The following is a 21,494-nucleotide window of genomic DNA, read 5'->3' as shown; positions in this document are numbered from 1 at the left end:
CCCAGGGAGAGGATATAATGAAAGAAAGATGATTTCCCATAATTCCCATAAGTCCCTAATTTAAGAGGGGTGGTTAAGCACTAATAAGCTACCATGGTCATAGGAATTTAAAAAAATCACAAGTAGAATTTCTCCACCCGGATGGTACCGATATCTTACATTTTGGGTTCTGGCCCATTTCCCTCAAGAAGGCATTCTTCTACCAAATTCAAAGGGCAAAATTCACCCCTCACGATGGGATAGTATGGGTTCATTATAACTTTTCTGAATCCTTATAGTCCTATATGAGTATTCCAGTGTTTCTTGTTTGTGTCTCTGATGTTCCTAGATGCCACAGTGCTGAAATAAAGACTATAATTTAGGCGAAAACTGTGGAAAAATGAATGTCACTGACACTTTGAAGAGCCCATGTGAGCTCTTTATTTGTCAGACAGACACACAACTGAGCTCAAATGAAAGCTAAGAAGCTACGCTTTACAATGTTGTCAAACATGTTATCATAGAACATGGTTAACCCTTGTGTGGTGTTCGGGTCTGTGGGACCCGTTTTCATTTTTTATTAAAAGAAAAATGATACAATTAATTAATTTTTCAAACTGAGACTCACTGACTTTGGCTCATTTTCTGTGAAGAACATATATCAGAATACATATTTAATGACCACACACCATACACCCCCCCCTACACATTTCTATTACATATAAGATGTCCGGGTCCACTGGACCCGGACATCTTATATGTATGAATGAACCATTCTGTATTTTCTTGCGCTGCCTTCTTTGCTTTGTGTGGCTCTGCATCTCAAGATGGCGGAAAGATTCTCTGCTCAGAGGGCCTTAGAGATCATTTTTGAAGAGAGAGAAGCTTTTTTCCTTTTTTCCCATTTTATCATAAAAAACGGATAGCACTTTGATAAATGTGATCTAACAGAGGTAAATGATCAATATTAACCATATGCTCTCTTCATTGCTAGTAATTGGGATAAATTAAACATCTGGTAAGTATCTTTACATAAATTGTTATGGCTGTATTGATTTAAAAACCCAATAATGCGGCGGGTCCACCAGACCCGCAAACATTGGCTGAGTAACAAAAACATGAACACCACACAAGGGTTAAAGGTCCTGAGCCTAAAATAGGTTATGGATCAGCACCTAGAATCAAATTTATTGTAGGGGTTTGCTAACTTCATGAGCCGATAACTGTGACAAAGCTGCCATTCTGCAAAGGCTATCATACTAAAATATCATCTATGGATATATACCTGTTCAAAAATCATGATTAGAATTTGTCCACTTGAGTGGTACCGATATGTGCAATTTTTGTGTTTGGCCCATGGACTAAATAGGGGAAAATAAGAAAATGTCCAATAAATATGAAAAGCTACTCCTGTGGAAAGGCTATCATATATTAATTTACTTATATTGACCCTATAAACAATTTAGTATAGGTAAAGTTTTGCCCACCCATATGGTACCGATATCTGGTCTGGCCCATGGACTATAAGCAGACTGGTGCAGGGCCATGGGAAGTACGGGTGCTGCAGGTGCTGCAGCACCCCCTAGTGGCGAGATTTTTTTCCCTTTTTTCTTTTTTTACAAAATTTGTAATTTAAAATATTTTGCAGTGCACTATGTTCCTTTCTTGTTTGGGAATGTTTCGGGAAATGATTGCATTATTGATATACTGAAAATATAGCCTATTTAAATAGAATTATCAACAATAACAATCAAGGAAGTTACATGCTTGTAGGCTAGAGAAGAAGAAGAAGCGCGCATGCGCGCACATGTTAATATTTCTATCATGTTAACTCTGTGTCATGTTAACTGGTGTATTCAGAGCAAATAGGGAGATATAGAGCATTATCATCATGCTATATATCTCCCTCTTTGCTCTGAATGAGTGAGAAAAGGAGATCATACTGAATAATTACATCACAACAGTATAATCCTAATGTTCATTTAAAATGAGATATTCCTCTAAATATGGCTAAGAAATGTCCCCAAAAATGGCACATCCCAGCACCTCCTGCTTAAAGTGACTTCCAGCGGCCCTGGACTGGTGTTCCACCACTGAGCTCTCTACCACTGCTACTCTAACACCTCGCTTGTGGTACCCGGAAATAGAAGTGGAGTGAGACCTCTTTGCATTTTCTCCTCTCTGTTGCTGTCTGAGGTTAGTCACGTGGTGCCGGTGGTCTAGCAAGTTTCCGTGTTTACAGAGAGAGGGGGAGCTCACTGTGGCTGGACAGTGTTGCGTTTCTAAAGAAGATGCTGTGCAGTCATGACTTTTTTAAAGACGAAAGAACGCTCTAAAGAAAGGTTTGTGCTCCAACAACAGCCAACATGACTTTATATTTCAGATGGCGTCGTTCACTGGGTTAAACCTGAGCTTTGAAAGGTCATGGGGGTGTTTTTCTCCACAGAGTGCCGCCGTGTCTCATTAGGCTGGGCCAGTCTGCTAATTGAGTGCCTCAATGTCAGCTATACATGGTGGACGTTATCTGCTCCATCACAGATCACTCTCCCGTCGTGTGTCCTCACCAACAGTTATATAGTTCTGCACTAAAATATACGAGGAATCAGCGCGACGCCATAACAACAAATCACCGCAAAACACCCGGAACCGTGTTAACTACAGTAGTATGACTTGTGCCAAACAAACGTTAATATCTCAACAACTATACATCACATCGCTTATATTTTGACATTCTGAGTGTGAGCAGAAGTAGCGCAAGAGTTTGATATATGCATGTCGTGTTAAAGTTGTGTGAACTGTCGCAGTTTTTAAACTGTAAACAGAGTCAGCCGGCTAGAGTCAGACACTCCAGCCTCCCAAAGCTCACGCTCCATAGGTTCCATTGCCACCCAGTGATGTGGTTTGTTTACCAAAATACTGCTCGGCTGATCCTCGTATAGTTTGCCATTTGAATAGAGTATTCTAGTCTAAAGACTGATTCTTACAGTGGAAGTCTATGCACTGCATTAATATCATGTATTTTCTAACTCCTTCAGTAAAAAGCTGTATAGTCATGCCAGCGTGCAGGCGTGCCAAGCTCAGATCAGGTTACTCCTAGTACAGAGTAGCTGCCAATGGATAGAGTGGATAGAGGTTCTAGTGTAAAACATGTTATAATGGATGGCATAAGTTACTCAACCCTCAGCAAGTTTAGGGTAGGGTAGGTCTCATACTCTTCTGTATTATCACTCCCTAGATTTTCTCTCTTGTTGCTGGATTTGGAGGAATACTATTTCGAACAGCACACTGCACACCAAGTGACCCCCAGCCCAACTAAGGAGAGGTAAGTGGTTACAATGATGATACACAGCTTGGGGTGTAATACATCACTCACTACACAACACAACCAGGGACTGCTTCCAAATTCTTAATGCAGTTTCTTTTTAAATCTACTCTAGTGTAAATCTACTCTAGTGTAAATCTACTCTAGTGTAAATCTACTCTAGTGTAAAACATATCTACCATTTTACACTTAGAGTTTTTAGAGCATCAACTGAAGGTCATGGTGGTTAACTTTTCCTTTCAGAAAGATCAGAGGGTCCTTCAAGGTGTGCTCCAAATCAATCATATTTGATCCAGAAGACATCGCAGAGCCAATTTTAAAGGTTTGTTGTAATCACTTTTTCTGGCTCTATTTATATATATGTGTATATACATTATATATATATATATATATATATATATATATACTAGGCATCTCACACGCTACCCGCGCTCGATGCCTAGGCTCACCCACTGTGTGGGCTCGCCTGCCCTGCAGCTCAACCGCTGTGCGGGCTCACTTTCTCCCTCGCCCGCCCTGGAGCTCGCCCGCTGTGTGGGCTCAGTTGCCCTCATGACATCACTGATGACCACTGCACGTCGTGGCCTCGCCTGTTCTATGACATCACTGATGACATCATCACGGATGACATCACTGATGACAAGTAGGGCAATCACCTAATAAAAAAATCCGGCTCTGTCAGGTCACCCGCACAGCCCAGGGGCAGAAGGAAGCCATCGTCTCTGTACGTCTCCGATTCTACCTACTTATACTCCCATCACTTATTATAGCCTCAGACTGATAACATCACTGATGACATCATCACTGATGACATCGCTGATGACATCACATCATTAGCTAATTAGGGCAATCGCCTAAGTAAAAAATCCGGCTCCGTCAGGTCACCCGCACTTTACACACCCTGAAGGTTTCAGCCCGATCGCACGTAAAACGGCATAGCTGTGGCCGAACACAGAACTTGAAACAAACAGTGGACAGAGCCCACATACTCAATTGAGTATGCGGGTGACCTGACCGAGCCGGATTTTGTAATTAGGGCAGATTAATTGCCCTAAGGCTGAGGCTATAGATCAGTGATGATGTCATCAGTGATGTTGTCATCCGTGATGATGTCATCAGTGATGTCATCAGCATGAGGCTAAGTGATGGGAGTGTAGTAGGTAGAATCAGGGAGGAACCAGACAGAGCCGATGGCTTCCGCCCCTTTGCTGTGCGGGTGACCTGACGTAGCCTGGGTAAACCCATCCCCCACGTGACCTGCTCTCAGACCTGTTCTCAGTCACTGGGAACTGAGAGAGCAGGTCACGTGGGGGCTGGGTTTACCTAGGCTAGACCTGACGGGGGTGGATTTCTTCTTCTTTTTGGTGTTTTATGGCAGTTGGCATCCCTTATGTTGCATTACCGCATTCTTCTGGATCCATCCATCCACTGTTTCCCTACATTCTCGATCTTCTCCTCGTGGTGCAGGTAAAAAAATATATGTATTTACTGTTCGGACTCAAGATTCTTACCCCAAAAAACAAAAAAACAATTAAAACATGCCCCCAGGGCAGAAATATGGAGAAAAATGTGGCATTATAATACACATGTAAAAAAAATGCCATCTGTGCAGATAACACCTGTGACGACACTTGGGCTACTGTACTTACTGTAATAATAATAATATACAGTCAATGTGTACAGCAGGAAACTTTCCAAAACACCAGACGTACGATAGTTATCGTATTTGTACGATAATTTACCAGCAAAACCAATAGCATTTTGACCCTCTGGTACCATAATTCGACACTTACTGCCCAGAATGCATTTCGGCATTGACGGGAGAAGAACTCCGCTCCATTTCTCCCCAAAGGCAACTGTTTACTTTCTGTTTAGTTTGGGCTCTATCTATGGTTAATATGGCACTTTATAGTTTCAGTAGTCAAACATAACTAATAGTAAAAACTAGTTGACCCCACCCCTATATGCAATTGGTTTTTCAAAATAACACCCATTTGCAAAGATAATTTTGGGGCCGACCATCTCAGCTCGTGCACCCGGCTGCAGAATGGTCTCAGGCGGATAATTTTATCGTCGGAGACCGACGCAAGTTTCACTCGCTGGAGCTCATGAGAAGAGGATTTTTTGCTCCAGAGGGGAGGAGTTTTAGCTGCAGGGTGGAGTGATACTGTACTGTGTGATACTGTGTACTGCAGCAAGCGGCCTCTCGACGGACGGACAGACCGGGACAGACGGTCCGCGTACGGAGGTAATGATCCTAGGCAACATTTATTGATTATTATTGTGTATTAAAATCATCACAGGTGTTATTGCTAGAGTTGCGGGGTTTTATTTGCCAGATGCTTGACAAAAACCAGTCTAAATGCAGCTATGTGTGGGGAAAAACAAAAAAATAAAAGAGAATCCTAATTGCTACATAAAAGTCCCACATATTAATGCAAAGTGGTGTCTGGATTTTTCCTGGCTGAGGCTATATAAGTTCAGTGATGATGTCATCAGTGATGATGTCATCCATGATGTCATTAGTGATCTCATAGAGCAGGTGAGGCCGCGACGTGCAGTGGTCATTAGTGATGTCATAAGAGCAGGTGAGCCCACACAGCGGGCGAGCTGCAGGGCGGGCGGGCGGCTGAGCTGCGTATGCAAGCTGCAGGGCGAGCGTAGCGATAGGATTCGAGCGATTCGAGATGCCTATTATATAACAATTGCATATTCTCTATCTGTGCTACGCTTTGTCTAGTAACCATGTTTTCTCTTCTATCTGCAGCTTCCTCTACGAGACTGTAAGAAGATTGAATTTGTGGAGAAAGAGGACAACCCTTTCACTGAGTGAGCATGCTTTGAGCACTGCTACTGCTTGTTGAGTTTACACACTATTGTTTTAGTTTATTTAGCCTGCCAGACTGGTTGGGTAACTCCAAATTAGCCTGCCAATGTTGCTTACAAACCATATTTGAAATGAACGTCAGCAACACGATGATACTTAGTTGAGTGCGGTGAGACTGCCTATTATAACGTTAGCTTGATGCTAAACGTGACTGGCTAACTAATATAGATAATTACAACCAGCTCTAATAACGTCACCGTCTTGTGTGGATAATGAATGCAGCCAATCAGGAATGACGCTGGCAGAGACACTGGCAAAGTTCGTCGAGTTTTGTAGCTGCTGTAATGTGGTTTTGGCCCGATAACGTTAGCTGCTTGCTAATTGATTTACCACCCTGGTCAGAAACTCCGCTAATAACATTACCGTCTTGTGTGGAGTAATGCAACAGTCGCAAATATGCCTAACGTTATGCTTATGGTCATGGAACATTGTTTGACTGACTTCAATTAGCTGCGGTGAGACTGCCTATTATAACGTTAGCTTGATGCTAAACGTGGCTGGCTAACTAATATAGATAATTACCAACCAGCTCTAATAAGGTTACCGTCTTGTGTGGATAATGAATGCAGCAGTCGACTCGTAAATATGCCTAACGTTACTACTGTTATGCTTATTTAACATTGTTTGACTGTTCAGTTTGGTTGCGTCCAGCTTACATCAACCCCAGGCATTGATTAGAAGGTACCGTATAATATAGGGGGAGCAGGGTATTTCCTGGCTCATGCTAACGTGAGTATCCACTAACTCCCCGCAACCAACGCAAGCCAAAACATGACAAAACATCCCACAATAACGTCCGCTAATTCATCCAGAATCATTCCTGGCCATCTTGAGGCTGATCTGGCCGATAAATTGTCCAGGTTGCCGTTTTCAAGTGACTTTTACAAGCTAACGTTAAAGCAACCAACGCCTCTCCTGTTGCCAGGCAGTGCTTGTGCGCGTGCGAGTATATGGTGCACGCGCGCAAGCTCATGCACACGCTGCCTGCAGTTACTCTAACGGCCACAGGTCTCAGTAATAGTTAGAACTTACGGATTGGACCTTTAACAATGCCGCTGCCTGCTACAACCAACAGGCTCATCAACGCTTTTTAGCACCGGCCATATGCTAAGTTTCGACCTAGCCTTGTTTAACTTTTGTTACCCTCACCAATGAGCACCTTCATCACACCTGTTTTTGGACTTCCGAGCACTCTGGACCTTTTCTCTGAATGACAATCATTTTCAGTTTGGGTTTATTCCATTTTATTACTACTGATTTATCGATTGATTGATTGATTGATTGATTGATTGATTGATTGATTGATTTGATTTTACATAGTTTTACATTTCAGTCATCCTGAATAGAGCAATTTTAGTTTTCATTTAAGTTTATGCACACACTCAAACTGTAGCTGAGCACAAATGGAATCTGGTATGTAATAACCATATGGAGTACAGTGATAATCCTGTGATCATTTTAACTTACTTGATTTGTGTTTTCTTCGTAGGACCAAGCCATCAGCCATCTCTATTTTATGTGGACAGGTAATTTATAATTTACATTGATATGAATTTGATCTTAAACAATTGTCACTCACACACTGTGATAAAGAAAGCCTGTTATGTTTCTGTTTTCTTGGACATAAAGGCTAGTAGTTAAGTTATTGTTGCAGTAATATATCATTTGTGCTAGATTGTGATGATCATTTCCTGCAGGTTGACGAAGTAAATAAACTGAAAGATTTAATTCCAACTCAACTTTGATTCTAGGTATTTTACATCAAAGAAGGAAATGTCATAGCACCATACAGAATCGAACGGGTGAGTGAACCAAAGTTGAATATGGGCCTGGGGGCTTACTCTGATTTCTGTACAATTAGTGCTTTTTGTGTGGACATCACTATACACTTCGGTGTGCTTCGTATTTGTGTTTTGAAAGTCGGAGCTTGGTGTGCTGCGGCAATGGGCTGACTCATGACATAAACTACAATATCATATTTTTATCCAATGGCTGCTGGTGCAATTACTCCAGAAGAGAGAGGACAGTTTATATTTTAAATACACAAGAGGGGCCGTATTATTTACAGAAGCTTCCTATCTTAAGTCTTAAAAGGGATACACCACTTTTTTGGAAGTTTAGCTAGTTAGTAATTATCGCCATAGAATGGAGGCTAATGGTCCAGCTGTAAAAAATCTGCTAAAACACACATCTCACGGCACCAAAATACATGTTGGGCTTCGGGTACTCACCACACGATATTAATCCAAAATGCACATAATTGGTCTTTTTGGAAGGAAAAGAGGTTGGCGGCCATGTTTGGAAAGTAGTGCCGGATACCTTTTAAGCCTTTAACTTTTTTGTAAATAGACATGGGTCATTGCAAGTGCTATAATTTATATATTTTGTGCAAGAATAGAAATTGTAGTTCTTTTGATTTTTTTTTACTTAACATTAGTAAATAGATTTAACACAGCACAGTTGAAAAGTCTTCACACATTCAAGCCTGACTCTCTTTTAATTGTTCTCTGTGAGCTTCTGTAAAGCCTGCTACATGTAGTTCTCTTAAAAATGTTCAGTCTTCTTCTTCTTCTTCTTCTTCTTCTTCTTCTTCTTCTTCTTCTTCGATTTTAGGAAGTTATCTGTAATGCTTCTGTAATACAGTTTTCCTATCTTAAATTAGGATAGGAACATTGACTTAGGAACTGTTCATCTGTAATGGCTATTTTCCTAAATCAGCTCCTAATTACTCTAATTACCATGGTTACGAAACAGTTGAGGTAGGATTTGCAAGTTAGGAGGTTTCCGTAATACGGCCAGGAATCCATGTCACAGTAATCTCAAGCTTTCTCCAAGAAGAGTGTTCCTACAGCACCTCTATACCGGTCACATTAATGTTCCTACAGCACCTCTATATGGGAGTTTTCACATATCATGAAAGCACAACAAGCACAAAGGCCAAGGTACATGGGAGCTTGTGTGCATCTATCTGCACAGGATACGCCTGACCCAAGCCTTAGAAATGCAAGAAATCAGACAAGCCCCATGTGTTTGTTCACTTCTTCAAATTAAACACTTTTCCCAATTTGAACGACTTCGCTTGTCACGTTGACAGGGAGGAACGAGAGTGACCTTTCAGTTGGAAGTCTGGAGCAAAACAGAGGATGTTGTCCAGACGTTACTTCAGGTACGTAGGAGTTCTCCACCTTTGGCAGTTCCAGGTGTGAATCCAAAGACAAAACTTCCCTTACCCAATGTAGAGCTCAACAGTCATGTGACTTTTCGTGACTTTTCCCGCCTGGGAAGTAAGTTCCCCATTCACTTTCTCCATAGATATAAACAAAAAATAATAATGGGGGGGGGGGGGGGGGGGGCGTTGTTATTTTTTGTTTTTGCTCAAACTGAATGTTTTATGGTCACTCACGATTCAGTAGGTCACAGGTTGGCTTGGTTCCAGCCTTAAAACTCTTATATAAGTATTTTTCTAAATGTCTATGGAGAAAATGAATGGGGAACTTACTTCCGGGGCAAGAAATGTCAGGAAAAGTCACGTGACTGTTGAGCTCTATACTACTGCAGGGTCACCTGAAAGGGACAAAGTGTGTTTGCTTTGTTGAATACACTGACCTGTTATCTCTTCACCTCCATCTTGTTGCTCAACCTTGGGTGTTGAATCAGGAATACGTCAAAACGACTGTCTTTGCACTTGTTTTCATGCTCAATTATCTTATGCTTGGATGTCGGGGTAGTGCAGCACTAGATTCCCTATCAACATGAGTGTCGCAGGTTCGAGCCCCCGTGTTACCTCCGGATTGGTCGGGCGTTGTAGTGGCAAAATAAATGAAATACCTTGTTGATCCATCAATAACTGAGTTGCTCGTTTTAAAATGAATAAGGATTTGTTTATTCCATCATCAGCTTCCCTCTGTACAGAGCGTCACAATATCAAAGTCATTGTGCCCAGAACAAAAGCATTGCGGGTCAAATTATACCCAACTCCAGCCCCCTTCTGGTGGCTGGTGGCTGGTACAATTCCATTGGATGTTTCTCAAGACAGACAAAATAGGACCCTGATCTTTACAATAAGCCAAAACAAAACCTTCTATGTACCGGAGAGACAAAACAGAATGTTATCTCCTCCTCTCCAGGTGGAATGCCTTTTCAACTCAAAATGAGTGCCTGAGATGTCAGCTATGCGTGTCAGCTATAGATCATTATTAAACAGAGTCAACAATGATCAACAACCAATCAATAAGCAGTCAATCAATCATTTTACTCTCACAGCTTCCATACAGGTACAATTGGCCGTGTCTGCGGGTGGGAAGCCATATTAGGGGTATGTGTCCTGGTCGCTGCACTAGTGCCTCCTCTGTTCAGTCGGGGTGCCTGTTTGGTGGGGGAGGGGAACTGGGGGTGGGGAGCAGGAGGGTGGGGGGTTGGACTATCCTTTGCTGTTGTCATTCTGCCCCTTTTGAATGTGGTGAATTTTGCAGCTCCACAGGGCGTCCTGTCTGGAGAAGCTTGGGGACCAGGCTGCAATGGTGAGTGGTCGACGTACAGGACTCCAGCTGTTTCTAAACATGCAGTGAACTCCTGATCATAACCAGACCTTAGTCGAATGGTTTGCATGTTTAGAACCAATTCTCTGTTGTGGGTGCGCTCCCGTGAGAGCGCATCATATCCACCACAGCCCCTAGTCCAAGATCCACATCACTGGCAGAGCGGCTCTAGTTTAGCAGGTCACAGCTTATGCTCCAGCGCCGTGGAGGGGTCAGGCGGGTGGCGGCGTTGATGACGTGCTAAGCGAGCACATACAGACCATTAAATGTCCCTGTGCTATTTAATAATTTCATGAATGGACGTAGTTACGTGGCTGGATTATTTGGAAGAGAGCCAAATTGGTGAGTAAACAAGTAGCCTAAAAGTTGAATCGTTTCTTTTCCTCCATCTGCCAGTTTGAAAAGGAGATGATACTGTGCATTAGGCTATTGGGTGACAAGTGCTCGGTATTAACATTCATGTATATTAATTACGGTAATCGTTCACGCATTTTAATGAAGTAAACTCACAAACTCACAAACAACATTTAGTAATCTATAGGCCACGGGTGGGCAACTGGCAGCCCGGGGGCTTTGCATATATGCAAAGTCACTCAGTGTGGACCCTGGGTCAATTTACAAAAAAAAAAAATAATAATACAAGGCGGACGTTTTTGGTTAGGTTAGGTTAGACCACCAAAATCTGTTTTTATTTTACTGGACAACCCAGAACATGGCGCTAATGGCGTTAGCATTTGTCCACCCACATACTGTTTAACGTTAGCATTTGAGCTAACACTATTGTAACAAACTATATTCAGGATGCACATTGCACATGCAACATTACTAATCTGATTAATACAACATATTTGGGTGATGTACCCCATCAAATTTCTGTAGCGGGCTGTTTTAAAGCTAGAGCAAAGTTTCTGGTGTCATCTGAATGGAAGAATTACTAAATTCCTTTTCATCAAATTAGTAGCTATAATTGGGAGTGATGGTGTTACAGTAGGCTACTGGTGGAAGTGCATGGTCACAATCTGGCCCTCTGGTAACAAGGGATTTTTTGTGTGGCCCTCTCTATCATCAAAGTTGCCCATTCACTTTGATCATCAGCCTGACGCAGCGGTGCTCAGGTGGGAGAGATCAGATGAGAGAAGCCACTCACACACTCCTCTCCCTATTATCGTGTTATTGCCCAATGCCCACACGTTTTAAGCAGTAGTTTCTCATCAAGGAAATGTCGAGGAAATATTGGCTAATATTTGTGTCCGCAAATGCAGATAGGAGCGTGCATGTTGTCTGTTTCAAAATAACGAATGCATCCCAAGCTTGCCCAGAATGACGTGCCGAATGAATAGGCTATCGGCATATTCCCGCTGCAAAGTCGATCTCTGAGAACATTGGAATAAAGATAGACTATAGAGCTATAAGAGCAGAATACTAGAGGAATAAATGCATTCGAAACATTTATTTAGATCCAGAGCAGAGAATTGTAGCCTATTCTGTTCCTTTCTTGCGCGCTCCTCTGCAGCAGGCAGCAGCACCGTGCCCCAAACCATGGAGCTTCTCCCTCATGTTTAGAAACAGATGAACTGGTTTATGTCTAGCAGGGTAACTGCAGGGGAATAGCCAGACCTGATGCTATGGTTCTAATCCAGAGTAGATGTTAAGAAGGGGCTCAAGTTATATCTGTCGCACAATAGGCCAGTTCTTTGGATGCAAACGTAGTAGTTTAAGTAAAGTTTCAGTAGTAGAGGTCCTCACCCTAAAGACAATGAAAATCAAAACCAGAAATGCATCCTTTTGCCTCGTGTGTGAATGATATTGATGCTGTGTATTCAGTTCTCACACATAATAATAATTTTTTCTGTGGTTACCATCTACTTTTCTAGATTCTATTTTGAGATAGATTTTTCTCTGTTTCTAGATTGCAGCCAACTTACAATCACGACTGGCAAGATCATCATTTGACAAAAACAGGTATGTCCATATAAGGCAGAAATGTATCGATATGTACTGTATGTTGCTTTGATAAACAATCCATGGTCGTTGCAGGCACTGTGTAGTATTAAAGGTATATTATGCAACTTTTCTAGTTTGCAGTAACTCCCCCTCAGCACCAAAAAGCGAGCAAGAGATTGGGTGGTTGAGAGAGGTTGACAGTGAATAGTGAGTGCGAGTGGCAAAGTTGTGCAATTGTGCGCTGAGTGATGTCACTCGAGCACTCCATGATGTGATCAGTGATGGTCACTCAAGCAATTGCGATGTCATCAGTGATGCGAAGTTGGGGAATTGTGCGCTGCGCATGCCAATAGAGCAGGTGAGGCCATGCAACAACCGAGCTGCAGGCGAGCATGCAGCGGGTAGGCCTAGGAATCACATTTCTAGTCTTAAAAAAGCACCAATAAACACACACACTCGCCTCCAAACTATGGAGGTATAAGCTCCAAACATCTTGCAAAACCCTCTTGGAAGGAGATGCAATAATGCAGTTGAGCCTGCTCTGCTGTGCTGCTCTGCGCAATGTTATTGGCTTGAGGACGACACACCCCACATGGAGCTGAGAAAATGTTTCATCCACAAACGTCACGGCCACAGCACCACCACAACAATACATTGTGAAAACATAAAAATACAGGCAGGGGGCAGTGTCTCTGCACATAAACATACCAGTGCACACAATTCTAGTGGGTCATAAGTGATGATTAAGGGGCTGTTCACACAGGACGTGGGTATTTGAGAAGCCAGTGCCTTTCTGCAATTCATTCTCTATGCTAAGGAGGCGCTAGGAGCGCTCCTCTTTCAAGGACCACACCTGGCGTTTAAGCGCTCTGGGCAGCTAGTGTTTTTGGGCGGAGCGCTCTGGGCATCTCAAGTTGAAAAAAGTTGAACATTTGGAGGAAAAGCGCGCTGCTCGTCAGTCACTCCTCCTACCTCTTCTCCTGGGAAACGCACATCCCATAATACAACTGTTCGCATCGCATCCCATAATAGTATGATGATACTTGGGATGCCATTGCGAACATAGATGCGAACAGGTTAGCCGTTGTGGTCGGGGTACGTTTCGAAATCCCTCCAGGCCTGAAATTTTTTCTAGGGGAAACACCGTATATCTGCTCGATGCCCAGGGAGCTTAGCTGCTGCGTGGCCTCACCTGCCCTATAGTGTTGCTCAGTGATGTCACAATGCCTCCTTGTGTGTGGCTGTGTGCCCCATTATGATATCACTGATGACATCATCAGTGTGTGTGTGTGCCCCCTTATGACATCACTGATCAGTCTTGTCACAATGTCACATGTCACAATGTGTGTGTGTGTGCGCCCTTATGACATCACTTTTGACATCATCACTGATGACATCACATCATTAGCTAATTAGCCTAATTAAAAAATACGTCTCTGTCAGGTCAGGTGTCAGATGTCAGGTGCCCTTTACACCGCCTGAAAGTTTCAGCCCGATTGCACTTAAAACGGCATAGCTGTGGCCGGACACAGAACTTGAAACAAACAAATACTCAATGATATATATATAAGATAGATGTATGTATTGCTGTTGGACAAGGCAGCTGGATAAGGCAGTGATGTGAAGTTGGTGTGTAAAGCTTTCAGAGTGTAGCAGAGAAGCCTCACATGGAGTGCGAGGTGGAGATGGTCATGCCTCTGGTGTCCAATCCCGGCCACGTCTGCATCACAGATGAAAACCTCTACTTCCAGCCGCTCAACGGATATCCGGTTTGTGACATTCCGCAGTCCATTTTTAGCAACAATCACCTCGTCACACAGGCATGACTGTTTCAGTTTAAAGTTCTGATTTGATGTGACTTGTGGTTTTAGGAACAGGTGATTCAAATCAGACTCCACAGTGTCAGGCGGATCTACAAAAGAAGGCACGGGCTCAGACCGCTGGTGAGTACAGCTGGCAAGGTGGATTTGACTAAGGACAGGGTCTACTCTAGACCCTGGGTCTGGGACAGGGTCTACTATAGACCCTGGGTCTGGGACAGGGTCTACTATAGGTCAGAGTCAGAGTCAGTTTATTTACCATTTGCAGTCGAAACTACATTGGAATTGGGGTGCAAGAGCTTAAAACATAGACACAAATATGACAAGTCATGACAACATAACATAGCATATAAATAGACAGACAGTAAAAAGGTTTAAAAAGTAAATAAGATAAAATAAGAGAATAAAACAATAAAATAATAAAAGGAGACAGGTACATCTGTGAATAAAGGCCCGAGTCATCCAGCTCACTTATTAAAGTGCAGGAGCAAACAAAGTGCACAGTCAGACATAAAGTGCACAGTAGTAAAGTGCCTAAGCAAGGATTAATTGCATGAGAAGACCAGTATAAGACATCTTATACAAAAGAAAATAACAGAAAAAATAAAGGTCTAGGTGTGTCTAGGTGGTCTAGACAACAGAGATCTACCGTTTAGATTTGTGATCGTTCAAACTACGCACAGCACTCGGGTAAAAGCTTCTCGCAAAGCGAGTGGTGGAGCATTTAATGGAGCGGTAGCGTCTACCCAAAGGGAGTAACTCAAAAAGACTGGCGGCCGGGTGACCTGCAGGGTCCCTGATAATGCTGGAGGCCCGGGACAGAAGTCTGGAGCTATAGAGCTCTTCTAGTGCCGGCAGGTTGACACCAGTTATCTTGCGGGCAAGGCGCACTACCCTATTTAAAGATTTTCGCTCCTTAACAGTAAGGTTACCAAACCATACAGTGAAGGAACTAGTGAGAATGCTCTCAATAATACAGCGATAAAAGTTGACAAGGATCTGGCTGTTGTGGGTGAACTCCTTAAGTCTTCTTAAGAAGAAAAGACGTTGCTGAGACTTTTTAACAATCACTTTGGTATTTGAGTGCCAGCTAAGATCATCCGAGATAGTGACACCTAGAAATTTGATACTTTTTACCATCTCAACCTCTGTACCATTGATTATTATAGGATGGTGAGGTGCCTTTTTACGGCGGAAGTCAATGACAAGCTCTTTTGTCTTGGAGGCATTGAGAATTAGGTTGTTGGCCTCGCTCCACCTGACCTGTTCTTCTACCTCAGATCTGTAGTTAGACTCGTCATTTGAGCTAATGAGCCCAATGACAGTGGTGTCATCCGCGTATTTAACTATGAGATTGTTGAGGTAGTGAGCGATACAGTCGTGGGTAAAAAGAGTAAACAAGAAGGAGCTAAGAATGCATCCTTGCGGTGAGCCAGTGCTCAGAACAAGTATATCAGACAGATTATTTCTGATCCTGACTCTTTGAGGCCTCAGGATTAAAAAGCTAAAAATCCACTCACAAAGAGCATCACACAGACCAAGATTTTGCAGTTTACGGATCAGAAGTGAGGGAATGATCGTATTAAAAGCAGAGCTATAGTCTATGAAAAGCATTCTGACATAAGCTCCACTTTTATCCAGGTGTTCATATACAGAGTTCAGAGCTATAGAAACTGCATCCTCAACTGATCTGTTTTCCCTATAAGCAAACTGCCAAGGATCAAGAGTAGGAGGAATCTGACATTTATAGATCGCTACTATAGGAGCGATCAGGGTATTGGGAAACAAATGGCTTCAACTGACTTCCAGGGGCAACTGCCGTTGGTTTTAAACAGCAGTTCAGGGTGAAACCATGCCCTCTTTGAACTCTAACTGCTCCTTCATATTTTAAGCTAGACACTTTAAATTAGTCACCACAGGACTCTATTATCTTAATTCAGCTTTAAGTTATCTTTTGTACTGTTTGAGAAATTGCAGTTTGTTTTATATTTTCGTGTGTGCGTGCGTGCGCGTGCGTGCGTGTGTGCGTGCGTGTGCGTGCGTGCGGGCATGTGTTCTCTCACCTCATCCAGGGTCTGGAGGTGTTCTGCACTGAGAACGACTCCTGCTCTGACATCTACCTGAAGTTTTACAACACGGCAGACCGAGATGAAATCTATTACTACATCGCCACTTTCCTGGGTGAGAAAACTCAAAGCCATGACTGAATCTGTTCGTCTCTGCAGGTCCTGAATAGAAGACTTAATATGTCTTAAATTATGTTATTTAATAGTATTGAAGACCGTATATATAATATGGGGATTAACCATAGTCTGTATAAAAATATGGACGTAGTCACCGTAATGTCACCCATTTATTTGCGGACTCCCATTTTTGGAAGCCTCGGGTTTGACATTTTGACCGTCGCCATCTTGGTTTTTTGGAGCCAGAAGCAGCTAGCGCAAGACTAGGGGGTTTTCCCACAGAGCCACAGCACTGCCTGCTATTGGTCCGCGATCGCCAGCTGTGCAATCAATCACTGGACAGGTGGCCTGTCAATCACGGCCCAATAGTCCGCTTTATTGTCTATTTACTCGAAATGGTATCATAATGTACAAAATGAACATCATGCTGTATTGAAGAGGACTTAGATCTAGAGATTGAGACCATAAACACATTAGGAAAGTGTTTACTGAGCTCATAAATCAAGTGAGAAGACAGGTCATTTTCCATTCTTTTTGGAAGCCAGTGGAGTCGCCCCCTGCAGGACATTAGAAAGAATGCAGGTTTAAGGCACTTCATTTTTCAGTCCCAAAGGTTGGATTAACACTTTGTGCTAATTTTGCTCAGAGAACCACATGACGGAGCACACGGCAGAGAGTTACATGCTGCAGTGGCAGCGTGGCCATCTTAGCAACTACCAGTATGTGCTCCATCTCAACAACCTGGCCGACCGCAGCTGCAATGACCTCTCCCAGTACCCCGTCTTCCCCTGGGTCATTGCCGACTACACCAGCTCACAGCTGGGTAGGTATTCAATTCAATTTACATTTACAATGAGGTCAAGTTACAGACAAATTAAGAATAAAATGAATAGAACAAGCACAGATAAGAATCAGTTAAAACAGTTCCACATTGAGGCAGGAAGGTTTGTGATCATTGTTTTAAATTGACCATAGGTTAGTGGAGTATTGATATTTAGCGTGTTGAAGTTCATTCCAAGAATGTGGTGCATTCAAATAAAAATCACACCCAGGTGCTGAAGTAAGCGTTGGAGACATACAGACACCACTTAACCAATTCTAACTAAGAGAAGACAATTGCTTGAGTGACAGTCACTGATGACATCACAACTGCCTGATGACATCACAGTCAAGCAATTGCGTGACATCATTTCCAGTTGAGTGACATAACTTCACACACACAAACACACAATTGTTGCCTCGATCCAGACATCTGACATCACAGTTGTGCAATTGCAAATGCATTCCACACACACACACACACACACACACACACACACACACACACACACACACACACACACACACACACACACACACACACACACACAACTGCCTGAGTGACATCACTTCCAGGTGACTTCTTAGGTGACTACATCTTAGGTGACAATTGCGTGACATCATTTCCAGTTGCGTCAGTGACATCACTTCACACACACCCACCCTCTTGCCTTGTTGCTTCGATCCAGCCTGAATCCAGACCCAAATCTCGGGGGACATCACAGTTTAGCAATTGCAAATGCATTCAACCCACACAACTGCCTGACTGACATCACTTCTGTGACAAATTGTGACTAAGATAAGATCACAGTTGCTTGAGTGACATCACAGTTGCGCAAGTGCAAATGCATTCAGCATTTGCTCGAGTGACATCACTGATGACATCACGACTGCCTGATGACTTCCCAGTCGGGCAAATGCGTGACATCACTTCCAGTTGGAATGACAGGAGCCACGAGATGGATTCGCCCGGGTGACTTTTCACAACTGCCTAACCCTAACTAACCCCTTCCAGGTGAACTTTCCGGTGACTACATCTCAGGCGAACTCTCGTGCTCATACACACAAAGTCACTCATAGAAGCGGTTGCACCACAGTACTGCATGGAATGAATGGGAATCAACATGGAGTTGATTGAGCAAGGCACTCTCACTGTCGGGGTTAGAGGTTCCATTCACACTGTAACCCCCCTCTGCTGAATATGTATGCACTCCTGATAGTGAAAGGCACTTTGGATAACAGCCTCTCTAGATGTTGGCAGATGTTCTAACGCTCAGTTCACACAGGATCAGGCGCTCGCATTGACAGCTCTTCTGTTCTCTTCTCTTCTCTTCTCTTCTCTTCTCTTCTCTTCTCTCTCAAAAAAATCGTGGCTGTATATCTGTAGCCTGGCTCCAGAAGAGGAAATGAGTTTACGAGTTGACCATTCAGTCTGAATATCAGGCTAGTATATCTGTTCTCTTCACAATAAAAATCCACTGTAGTTTGTCAATGAAAGCCTGCCTCAGCACTCGTCTTTTCCTGCATCACTCGCACACATGCTTGTTTTGAAGGGGACTCGGGGAGAAAGCAGAAAGGGGGTGGGGGGGTGAAGTGAGATCCGCCCACCCCGACGGACTACAGCCGGACTACTATACGTCTCGATGGAGTGTGTCTGAATTCGGCCTAATGCTGTAATAGTGTGACTTGTGGGTTATACTGAAGACTCTTCTGTCTCCTAGATATGACAAACTCTGCTACGTTCAGAGACCTGAGCAAGCCGGTGGGAGCACTCAACAAAGATCGACTCGAAAGACTACTGGTGAGACTATGCTGTGTCTTTTTTACCTTGCTCACACAAATTCTAAATTGACTTCTGTAAAGTACAACAGGTGGTGACAACTGCCACCAAACATCAGCCAGTAGCAGATGGCCATTTCATCATGCTTTTTACCATTTAGATGTCAGGATTGACCTCATTTTGGGTTTGGGGTTTTAGTTACTCTTGATTGCTTCATTGCCTCAAGACTTTTTGTTTTTTGGAGAGAAAAAAGACATCTGACATCAAACATTTTTAAAGATTTTTTTTAAGTGAATAAATATTCAGAATAGTCTTTTATGTGTATTTCGGTCTTTTATCAGTAACAAGTTATCACAACGAGCCGGTCATCCCCCCCCCACACACACACACAGACACACAAAACCTTTTAGAAGTGATATCGCTTCATTAGAGATTTTCCTGTAATAATTGACTATGCATCGCTTTCAGCTCATTACGTGTTAACTTAAAAATTATGCAATTTCTACAAAGTGGGTTATTTGTAAGCGTAGTGTAGCTGCAGTGTTGGTGGGTCTGTTTTAGGTTGAATATAGGTCTGATACCAGTGGGTTATTTGTAAGCGTAGTGTAGCTGCAATGTTGGTGGGTCTGTTTTAGGTTGAGTATAGGTCTGATACCAGTGGGTTATTTGTAAGCGTAGTGTAGCTGCAGTGTTGGTGGGTCTGTTTTAGGTTGAGTATAGGTCTGATACCAGTGGGTTATTTGTAAGCGTAGTGTAGCTGCAGTGTTGGTGGGTCTAGGTTGAGTATAGGTCTGATACCAGTGGGTTATTTGTAAGCGTAGTGTAGCTGCAGTGTTGGTGGGTCTAGGTTGAGTATAGGTCTGATACCAGTGGGTTATTTGTAAGCGTAGTGTAGCTGCAGTATTGGTGGGTCTGTTTTAGGTTGAGTATAGGTCTGATACCAGTGGGTCATTTGTAAGCGTAGTGTAGCTGCAGTGTTGGTGGGTCTGTTTTAGGTTGAGTATAGGTCTGATACCAGTGGGTTATTTGTAAGCGTAGTGTAGCTGCAGTGTTGGCGGGTCTGTTTTAGGTTGAGTATAGGTCTGATACCAGTGGGTTATTTGTAAGCGTAGTGTAGCTGCAATGTTGGTGGGTCTGTTTTAGGTGAGTATAGGTCTGGGGCCAGTTGCACAAAGCACCTTAAGTTAAGATTTTCCTTAGAGTCCGAGTTAAGATGTCCATAAAATAAAATCGGTTGCACAAAACCCCCTTAAATCTTCTCCTTAATGTTAAACATTTTAAGGAAACCATAAGCACAAGACTTAAGTGCGTTTTGTGCAGCCGATTCTATTTTATGGACACCTTAACTTGGACTCAAGGCAAATCTTAACTTAAGATGCCTTGTGCAACCGGCCCCAGGATACCAGTGAGTGCAGTTAATAGAGGGGGCTGATCTGATCAGGGATGCCAGAAAGCCAAAGCAGGATTGTACACAGGCCCTCAGCATAGTTTAGTAGCACAAGGTATGGTTAAACTAAATCCAATTGTCCTCATTAAACTCAAATCTATCCCCTTGCACACAGGCTCGCTACAGAGGCATGCCTGAGCCTTGCTTCATGTTTGGCAGTCACTACTCCTCTCCAGGCTATGTCCTCTTTTATCTGGTCAGAGTCGGTATGTGACATGTTTCAATTCAACACATAAAACTCAGCCACAACACGTTTGGATTAACATACAGTACTGTAGTAAATGTGGCATGTATTCAATGTGTTTATACAGTTTATCCACCACAGTGTGTCATATGTTCTCTTGCCTGCATGGTTGTGTGTGTATTATTTGACTGTATTATTTTGTTTGTTGTTAGCCTGGGGTTTATTGGAGCAGGTTCCCTCTGGTGGATCACAGTTAAAGCAAATCCAGACTGGGTACTGTTAAAGGATTTTAAAAGGCCTGTCAAGTCACTTGGTCACTCACTAAAATTCCTCTCACTACATACGTTTTTTTTTGAGAGGTTGCCAGCAGCATTGCTTGTGATTTCTTCCAAATCTCAATCCAATATATGTATAACCTAATGCTTCTAAAGATTTGTTTCTCTAAAGCTCATGAATGAGAAGGGCTTCTTCTTATAATCCCAAAAGTCAGCCTCAATGACATTGATAAATGACATTGAGCCAATGGGATGGCCCCCTCTTGGCCATAGGTTGCTCATTGATTATAAATATTATCTTTGTCTTTTTGTGTAT

At 42.9% G+C, this 21,494-nt stretch overlaps 1 protein-coding gene across 1 annotated transcript in view; it reads left to right on the top strand.

The window, feature by feature from the left end:
- Positions 1 to 2,227: 2,227 nt before the first annotated feature.
- nsmaf (neutral sphingomyelinase (N-SMase) activation associated factor) overlaps positions 2,228 to 21,494 on the top strand; it is a 41,919-nt gene continuing 22,652 nt past the window's right edge. Inside the window, exons 1-15 of the mRNA XM_083632050.1 lie at positions 2,228 to 2,321; positions 3,215 to 3,301; positions 3,545 to 3,623; positions 6,069 to 6,130; positions 7,678 to 7,714; positions 7,940 to 7,990; positions 9,283 to 9,354; positions 10,661 to 10,708; positions 12,636 to 12,688; positions 14,310 to 14,439; positions 14,542 to 14,613; positions 16,563 to 16,671; positions 17,320 to 17,496; positions 19,214 to 19,293; positions 20,835 to 20,925. Of these exons, the coding sequence (XP_083488176.1) occupies positions 2,284 to 2,321; positions 3,215 to 3,301; positions 3,545 to 3,623; positions 6,069 to 6,130; positions 7,678 to 7,714; positions 7,940 to 7,990; positions 9,283 to 9,354; positions 10,661 to 10,708; positions 12,636 to 12,688; positions 14,310 to 14,439; positions 14,542 to 14,613; positions 16,563 to 16,671; positions 17,320 to 17,496; positions 19,214 to 19,293; positions 20,835 to 20,925 (1,186 nt within the window). The 5' untranslated portion in view covers positions 2,228 to 2,283. The remainder of the gene's footprint in view (positions 2,322 to 3,214; positions 3,302 to 3,544; positions 3,624 to 6,068; positions 6,131 to 7,677; positions 7,715 to 7,939; positions 7,991 to 9,282; positions 9,355 to 10,660; positions 10,709 to 12,635; positions 12,689 to 14,309; positions 14,440 to 14,541; positions 14,614 to 16,562; positions 16,672 to 17,319; positions 17,497 to 19,213; positions 19,294 to 20,834; positions 20,926 to 21,494) is intronic.

The sequence above is a fragment of the Poromitra crassiceps genome (assembly GCF_964638095.1).
Source record: "Poromitra crassiceps genome assembly, chromosome: 2".
Lineage (NCBI taxonomy): Eukaryota > Metazoa > Chordata > Actinopteri > Beryciformes > Melamphaidae > Poromitra > Poromitra crassiceps.
Note: the sequence above shows the minus strand (reverse complement) of the source record. Positions and strands in the feature narration are given on the sequence as shown.